This window comes from Prunus persica, chromosome G6, assembly GCF_000346465.2.
Source record: "Prunus persica cultivar Lovell chromosome G6, Prunus_persica_NCBIv2, whole genome shotgun sequence".
Classification (NCBI taxonomy): Eukaryota; Viridiplantae; Streptophyta; class Magnoliopsida; order Rosales; family Rosaceae; genus Prunus; species Prunus persica.
Genome location: NC_034014.1, coordinates 6319246 through 6328264, shown reverse-complemented (window position 1 = coordinate 6328264; position 9019 = coordinate 6319246). Strand labels below are relative to the sequence as shown.

At 36.2% G+C, this 9019-nt stretch overlaps 1 protein-coding gene and 1 long non-coding RNA gene across 2 annotated transcripts; both read right to left on the bottom strand.

Moving 5' to 3' along the window:
• On the bottom strand, nucleotides 4402-5451 carry LOC109949578. Its single transcript, XM_020565639.1, has 2 exons — nucleotides 4660-5451; nucleotides 4402-4419 (listed from the first exon to the last, which is right to left on the bottom strand). Exons 1-2 carry the CDS (start codon nucleotides 5449-5451, stop codon nucleotides 4402-4404), a joined length of 810 nt encoding a protein of 269 aa, XP_020421228.1.
• LOC109949976 lies at nucleotides 6986-7492 on the bottom strand. The gene is made up of 2 exons (XR_002272325.1): nucleotides 7456-7492; nucleotides 6986-7069 (listed from the first exon to the last, which is right to left on the bottom strand). It is a non-coding gene; the product is annotated as an uncharacterized LOC109949976 (long non-coding RNA).

The window sequence follows — 9019 nt, the reverse complement described above, 5'->3', positions numbered from 1 at the left end:
AAAGTAAACCACAATTGGGGCCGACAAATTTCCCGGCCCCTCATCATTATTGTGGAAAAAGAGCCCCCCCCCCTCCTGCCACTCCATTTAAACAATAAAGAAAAGCCCATTGATCCAGAGTTGTTTGATGGTAAAAGACATTTGGTTGAAGACCAAGTTTGAAGAAATTTTTCAATACAGATAAACTAAACGCTATTTGGTTCAAATGATAATAACAATTTATGAGAATGGTTAGAGTGCACATAGCAGGTCCAATTTTCGATGCACCCATTTATTTTTGTATTTATCTTATTTTAAAATTTTTAATTAATTTAAATAATAGAGAAAAAAAGTACTACTTTTTAAGTCCATGTCAACCAAAAAAAAGCCTTGTTGGTGGTGAGATTCATTTTTTTTCAATTTTAAAATTAGGTACAAGTTCCTATAATAGTTGCTTTTAATTTTTAATTATTATATTAATATTTCAATTTATATGGACAATTTTACCCCTAAATTTAATGGCAATATTAATAGACTTTGACGATATGACTGTTTTGATATCCAATGAAGAATAAGGGACCGTTGAAATGAAAAATTTAGTTGGTGGACCAAAATGATACCGGAACAAAAGTTGAGAGACTATTTCAGTCAATAACTTCAATGTAATGTATCCATTATGATAGGTTAGCACCCTGAACATAAATCTGGATATAGCTCTGGTTGGGCTCAACCATTTAAAGCCTCAAAATTGAACCATTAGGGATGCCTTTTTTCCTTCAGTTGATATATATTGCAGCCCAATGCAATGGTGGTGCAGCCCCCTTTAGAGTCCCCATTGGGATGGCCTTGGGTGGTCTTCGACACGTACAAATATAGGCGTTTACAAACACGCATGAGTTTTACTTTCTGTATGGATGGAAATATGAACAGAAAGCATAGAAAACTAGCTGCATATTAAAGCATTTCATTTTCAAAAACCACTTCTATAAACTCACCCTTCCCTTCCAATCCCAATCCTGGCATTGGGGCAAGTATTTTCCATCATGGCTAATTAGTTCCCACTTCCAACCAAGCAAGAAACTAAAGAGTTTTAACTTAGAAAATTAGTTAACATAAAGATTAATTGGAACTCAACACAAGTTCAATCCTCTCCAGAACATTATCAGCTCCTATCCCAAATATAATACACTCCTCTCCAGAACATCAATGAATTGCCATAGTGATAGCTAGGAATACAAAGTAAATAAATTATCATAGATAAAGGAAAAAATTCAAATCTAAAATATAGGCCGGGCGATGCATACATATCTGAATAAGAATTTAAAGCCATTAACTATATATTCATACAATCCCAGCATGATGAAAAAAGGAAAGGATTTGGCATCAATTAATGTCTAAATTAGAATTGACATGATAGCTAGAAACCTTCAATGTGTTATAACCAAAATGATACAATAAAAATCACCACTATATTCATTGCTCCCGCATAAATCCTTCACTAAAATATCAACACTCTTCTAATTTGATATCAACAAAAAGTCCTCATCATGTCCAAATCGATATCCGTTCTAGAAAACAACTCGGATAACTAGGCAGCGAATACCGTAATGTGAAACAACCCAACTGCAAACCCCTAAACCTGAGACACAAAGTCTTCAAAATATCAACCATGGATGACTTTGATGAAACTGAAAACATAATGGTTTCCGACTTATATGCGCACATGGCAATGACACACACCTCCATTAGCCTTGAAAATGCAAATAAAACAACAAACAAAAACAGAAAACAATTCAAATCAGTAAATAATGTACATAAGCAGTTGTAACATTCCAATGGACTTCCAAATGTTAGTCTGAAATCGAATTATGAAACAAGAAACTGCATTGCAGTTTCTGCCAAAACTCCAACAAACAGATGCAGTTTATGACAGAAAATCAAAAAAAAATCGAATAGAAACCAAAAGGAAACCACGACAAAAGCACTAAAACTAAATTCCTAAAACATACAAGTTGATATAAACGAAAACAGGTTCTAAATTACTCATACCTCAAAACTTAGGACTGCCAAAAATCTCCACAACCAAACAGCAGCTTAAGATCAAATCTGATCACGAAACGAAGAATATAGGGTTTAGCATTTCGCGCCGCAAAATCGAGCCACAAAACTGAGCTCGAAATACCTGAACTAAGGAGAACAGAAATAACCCAAAATTGACAGTCATCCAGCATGCAAATCGAACGAAAACGTAGCAGAAAAAAGAAAATTGAAGAAAATAAAAGGAAAACCTACTAGAAAATTGAGCTCCAACGTCAGATCCACAACCACAGCTCCGAAAACGAACAAAAAAGAAAGAGAAGCTCGCGCGTAGTTTAAACATTCAGGGGTAAAAGCGTCATTTAATTTGTAGGTTTGCAGATGGGCTAGGCTTTTTAAGAAGAATAGTAGAATTGTCTTATCAATTTTTATTTTTAAGCTAGCCCAACGAATCTGGGCCTCCTCTTTGGCCTAATCTAAAATAGCAATTTTTTCCTAGGTATTAAAACCAAAACCAAAATACCCAATATCTCACATACTAATTAGTAAAGTTAATTATATCTAATACCTAATTTTTCTTCTATTTTATAGAGCATCTGCTCGAACAAAAAAATGAATATATTTTTATGTATTACAACATTTACAACTATACTTCCTATTTTTTTAGGTAAAATTTAGCTATGTTTCCTCATCAGTACTAACTAAGCTTATTTACTATAGCGCCCCTTGAAACTTCGGTCAAATCTCACTTTACCCCCCTAAAGTTAAAGTCGCCCACTTAACCCTCTTGATCGTGATTTCGTGTTCTACTTTACCCCCCATCGTTATCTCCATTAATAACTCTGTTAGTTTTGATGACTTAACAGGGCTATTTTAGTCTTTTTACCATAAGTGATAATGTGTCATGTGAATGGCCCACTTTTTTTATTTCAATTGAATTAAATATAAAATAATATAATTACTTGTTTAATTAATATATATATATGGGAAAATTAATAAATAAAAATATTACTTCTCTATGCTTTAAAAATAAAATAAAATAAAATATTTAAAAGATAAAAAAAAAGGAAAATAGCTTTAAATGCCACCATTTTTATAATTGTAACTGAAAATACCGCCCTTTTTTAAAAAATTTGGAACTATAACCTATAATTATATATTTATTGTCCCCTTATTGCACACATATCACTTTTGTTGAAGTTCTCTATCAGTTTTGCTGAAGTTCTCTCTCAACTCTCTCTCTTGGCTCCGTCTCTCAGTTTCTCTTCACTCTCTCATCGCTTTGCTCTCACTCTCTCATCTCTTGTCGATCAGCTCTCACTCTCTCCTCGCTCAGCTCTCAATCTCTCGTCGCTCAGCTCTGACTCTCTCTTCTCTCTTCCTCTCCCAGCGAAATCTATTCATCGAAGCTCAACTCCATCGTTCACCTAGAACAGGTACTGTTCATCGTCATTTTCTTACAGTTTAAGGGTTTCTCTGAAGTTGGTTTAGGGTTTATGCATTTCTATGAAATTGGTTCAGGGGTTTGTTCGAAATTGGTTGAAGGTATAGGGGTTTCTCTGAAATTGGTTTAGGGGTTTCACTGAAATTGATTTTGGGGTTTCTCTGAAATGATCTTAGTATGATGATTCCTTGTTTGAAACAGTGAATGGGTTTGTTCTTTGTGGACTGATGCTTGCATTGCTGTTGTTTTGCTGTTGCTATTGATGTCGTATTGTTGTTTTTTTGCTAGTGTATTGCTAATGTAGTGATGTTGTGTTGGCATTTTAGTGCTGTTGTATTTTTAGTTTATTATGATTTTATTATGGTTTTTGTAGCAGTTATTGATTGGTATTTGGTGGCTTACTATGGGTCTTTATGACCATTGCATTTAACCTTCTTACAAGTCTAATCGGTATGTATTTTCTTTGTTGAAGATGATATCTAAAGTCTAAGACAATTAACCTGTGTATATCATTTTGAACTTGTAAACTCCCAACCACATCATACTTTTTGTTTGAGAATAATGCTTGTTAGTTTGACATATTTTTTTATAACTCTGTTTACTAACTTTAGGGCTTGCATATTGGATATGGATAAGTTTTCTTTAAAACTATATGTGGTGTAATATGAGTTCTTTAAAAGTTTGCTCTTTTGTGCTTGATCATTGTCTGCTTAAAAGAAAGCAGGAAATGAGTGAAGATGGAAACCTACCACCAGCAGGTGTGGTTTAGAGAAATGGGGACATTGATTTTGCTATAAGCTTACTCTTTAAGCTTTTGCTTTTCTTGTTTGTGTATGGATACTTAGAGAACTTTGTTTCTGAGGAGAACTTATAATTTTGTAATTGTACATGTCTTACAAACATTTTGTACAGTTTTGATAGTTTATTTATTAATTTCACACTCAAATTATAATAGCAATCTAGAAGCAATACCAATACAATAAAAGTTCAATATAATAGCAATCTGTCAGCAATACAACATGTTGTAGCAATGCAACCCAAATTATGCAAATTTAAAAGAATTCCCATTCAACATAACACGAAACCCAAAACAAATAAAAGTAGAGTTTAATGACCTACCAAAGCAACACAAATCATATTGTCTAAGATACATTGCACAATGGAATATTGTTTTTACAGGTGCTTTTATTGTGGCATACGGAACCGCACCTTGAGCACTTTCTTCTAATGGTGCCCTCTCCTTGCGAGGGAATTCTTATCTTCTTTCGTCTGCCTGGCATGACCCTTGCCATGAGAGGCAGCACAACTCGACTTCGAACATCTTCAGGAATATCCCACATTCCGTGAGGTTGTACCGGGTAGATGCTATCCGAATAAGCATCCATCCAGGTTTTTCGAGTGTAATACCGAGAAGCCTTTGCGTATACATTTACTTTCAAGAAGCGGCAAACTGCAACTACATGCTTGCAAGGTAGCTGCTCAAGCTGAAACTTTCTACAACTACAACTGTTGTTCGTTAAATCAATGAGGCCGTCCATATCACCGTCCAAAACATTAAACTGTGCATTATTTACTTTAACCACATTTATCCTTGCAGCATCCTCCAACCTGTTCCTCAACTTCTTCTCTCCAAAATTGGGGCACAATATTGTTGTGCAATTCAAAGCCAACTCACGACGTTCGGTGAACCATTTCACAAGGAGATTAACAATTTCCCCTATCAAATGAACCACTGGCAGCATCCTTGCAAACCTAAGGACTGAGTTGATTGACTCGGCAATATTTGTTGTCATTACATTGTAGCGGCGTCCATCCATGTGAGCTCTAGACCACTTATGTAACCCTGCCTCTTCAAGATATTGAGCAACATGTTCCTTTCGCTTGATCTTGTGAAAATGACAATCAAATTCAGCAATGGAATAAGATTTCACAGCCTGCTCAAAGTGTATAAGTATGTGATCACGCTTTTTTAACTTGCAAGTGCGTTTCATGTTCCCCTTCATATGATAAAAGCATATGCCATGTTGTGCAGTTGGAAAATTTTTGTTCCACACATTCTCTATGCTAACATGGCGATCAGAAATAATAACAAGATTGGGACACTCACCAATGGCTTCATGAAGTTTAGTGAAAAATCAATGCCATGATGCATCCATCTCCAAATCCCCGATCCCAAAAGCAAGAGGATATATATTTCGATTACCATCGAATGCATTTGCTACAAACATAACACCCTTGTACTTGGATTTTAAATGAGTGGCATCCACGGCTATCATTGGGCACATGGAAGAACGGAACCCTCTAATACATGCGCCAACCGCCATAAATAAATACACAAAGTGATTGTTCTCATCAGTTTGGATGTGTATTTTTGTGCCGGGATTCATACGCTCCAATTCATAGCAATAAGCTGGAAGGATATAATATGCCTCCTCTGCTGATCCTCTAATGGACAATAGAGCTAACTCCTTTGCTTTCCAAGCTTTCGAATAATGGATGGTGCAACCAAAGTTGTGTTTCACATCTCTCATAATGTCACTTGGTGTGTATATTGTCCGAGAATCCTTCAACTTCCTTTTAAGTGAAGTGGCTACAAGTGCTGTGGTTGCTTGATGATGCTTGTCACTTACGAACCTCAAATCACATTCATGGACAGTTGTACACCTCACAATCATGAAGCTGTATTCTCCAATTCTCGATGTCGGACCCGCCATGGGCATGGACGTTGACAACAAACCACAAGCAACCTCTTAGTGCAAAAGAATTGCACCTTAAAATCAAAGTGGCCTCTTAATGCCGTCAACCGTAACTCTGTCAACAATGCTTTCTTACTAGAGAAAATTTGCCCAACTGTAATTTTCGGATTCCAATCACTTCGTGAAAACCCGCTGTCCAAATATGCTTCTTCATCATTTACACCGGTTGCATTGTACCGATTTTGTTCACCCATTTGACTCCAATAATGTTGACGAGTGGGTTCAGATTCTCCTTCTAAACGCATTATTGGCAACTGGGCAGCTGTGTTCAAGCAGCCCAAATTAGGAGGGGCAGAGTACACTGACACTTCATTTCTTTCAGTACCATTATCACCACTATGCATCTCCTCCACCTCGCTAAAATCAATCATATCCATAAAATTTGTCCCTACTTCACCTCCCACATTAGTGACATTTGTATTATTCCAAGTTACTTCATTGCTTTCAACAATGGCAACTGAAGAATGACCCATCCGACTACTATCTGTCGTGATATGCATACTATGAACTACATCATTTGTTAGTCCTTTATCTTCTATACTCACGAGTAAGGGAGCTAGTTTTGGAGGTGTTACCTCGGAATTGTACTTCATAAAAAAATTGACATCATCATCGTCCTCAATCTTTATGTGCTTCCACTCATTCGAGGCCACCAAAACTGAGAATTTTAAGCAAACCTTGTCTTCCCTACTGTTTGTATTACCAATCTGATGCACACGGTCCAACAGTTCAACAAATTTGATGGTCCGTGGAACTATTAAGCCTTTTGAGTCACCCCCTTCGTATTTGCACATCTTCTTCGAGGTGACCCATTTTCCATTGTAGCACACGAGAATAACAATTGTCTCCATTTCTGACCATGACAAAACAACATTTCATTAACACAATATAACCACAATAACCACACAATACAATAGCAATATAACCACAATATAATGGCAATATAACAGCAATACGACTGTAAAATAAGAGGAACACAACAACAGTACACCAGTAACACATCAAATCACACTATACAGATCTACTACATCAAATGGAAAATCCCAAGTTTCAAGATTCACATATCCAGACCAATCTAAATGCAATTGGTACAAACCCAGATGAATGAGCATGAATATTCAACAAAACCTAACCCAAAGAAATTAAAGCCAAAACGAATTTAACACAAACCCAAACAATCAAACTATAACCCATTTCACATAATCTCACTGATATTAAGAAAATAACCATCAACACTACCTTTTCGAGGTCGGCAATCCACTAGAGCTTCAAGGTTACAAGCAGCTATTCAGAAGACATAGCTAAAGGGAAGGGTTAGCGATTCCAAACAGAGAGCAAGAGATCAAATAGCGGAGAAAGAGACATAACGAAGCTAGAGAGAAAAACAGCTGCGCTATGAGAAAGAGAGCAAAGAGAGAGACAGAGAGTTGTGCTAGAGAGAGAGAGAGTCAAGAGAGAGAGAGCCAAGATAGAGAGAGCCAAGAGAGACACAGAGAGCTGTGATAGACAGATACCAAAGAGAAAGAGAGCTGTGTGAGCTAAGAGAGAATAAAATTTCTGAACTTGTGAAAAATCAGCAATAAGTGGACAATAATTTTATATTTATAGGTGATAGTTGTACAAAAATTGGGAAGGGGTGGTATTTTTAGTTAAAATTATGAAATGAGTGTCATTTTAAGCTATTTCCCTAAAAAAAACCCTATCCAGATCCAACTCTCGCCAAAGATGCTTATCACAAAAAATGGCCTCATCCTTTCTCCTTCTCTTAAAGGAATTAGGGGAATTGACTAACTAAAAAATTAAAAACTTTTTCAATTGTAGAGTTTCTCTCTCCCATTGGAGTGGGGATTTGGGGTGAGGTGACTATTATGGTCGAGGAAGTTCAGGGTCAGCTGAGTGAGGTGGATATTAGTGTCGGTTTCAGATGATTGGGGTCGGGGGGAGTATGGATGGCTTGGGTGATGGTTTGGTGGTTGGGTTGGTGGGTTGTGGCTCAAGGCTTAGATGATTAGGGGTGGGGGGAGTGTGGTTGGCTTGGTGATGGTTTGGTGGCTGAGGTGTGCGGGTGTGCCGGTGTCGGTGGTGTTGTATGGAATATGGTGGTTGCTGGATAAAGGGTGGGGCTACACTGTTTTCTTAATGTTTTTATTTTATAGTTCTGTTGTATTGTTTTTTAATTATTCTTTTGTTTTTCATTTGTTTTGTTAATTTACTACAATCTTGATATGGGTACCCTTTTTTTAAATATTTTATTTTAGGGGGGAAGCATAGAGAAGAAAGATTTTTATTTATTTATTTTATTATTTTTATTTATATATTTTAATTAAACCAAAAAAATGGGCTATTTACATGACACATCATCATTTGTGATAAAAATAAATAAATAAAAAAGGCTAAAATAGCAATGCTACGTACGTCATCAAAACTGACAAAGTTATTAATTGAGATAACTGTAGGGGCTAAAGTGGAACACGAAATTAAGGTCAAAGAAGTTAAGTGGGCCACTTAACTTTAGGGGGTAAAATAAGATTTGAACAAAGTTTTAGGAGACACTACAGTAATAGCTAACTAATACTAACTACCTGACACCTACAAGTGTATTATATTTTTTTCTCATCAGTAGTTAATAATATTTTAATTGTACAAGGGAGAGTATACCCACTCGATCTAACTGGGACTAAGCATAATATTTGCAAGCACATTGTCTTTTATGTGTTTACTACGATTAAATTATACATTACTACCAAATGGGGTTAAAACTGGGTGATTTTGCCCCCCATGGAAACTTTTTAACCCTAAGCTT

Coding starts and splice junctions, on each gene's coding strand:
- LOC109949578 (XM_020565639.1), bottom strand. CDS start 5,451: ATGAAACGCACTTGCAAGTTAAAAAAGCGTGATCACATACTTATACAC.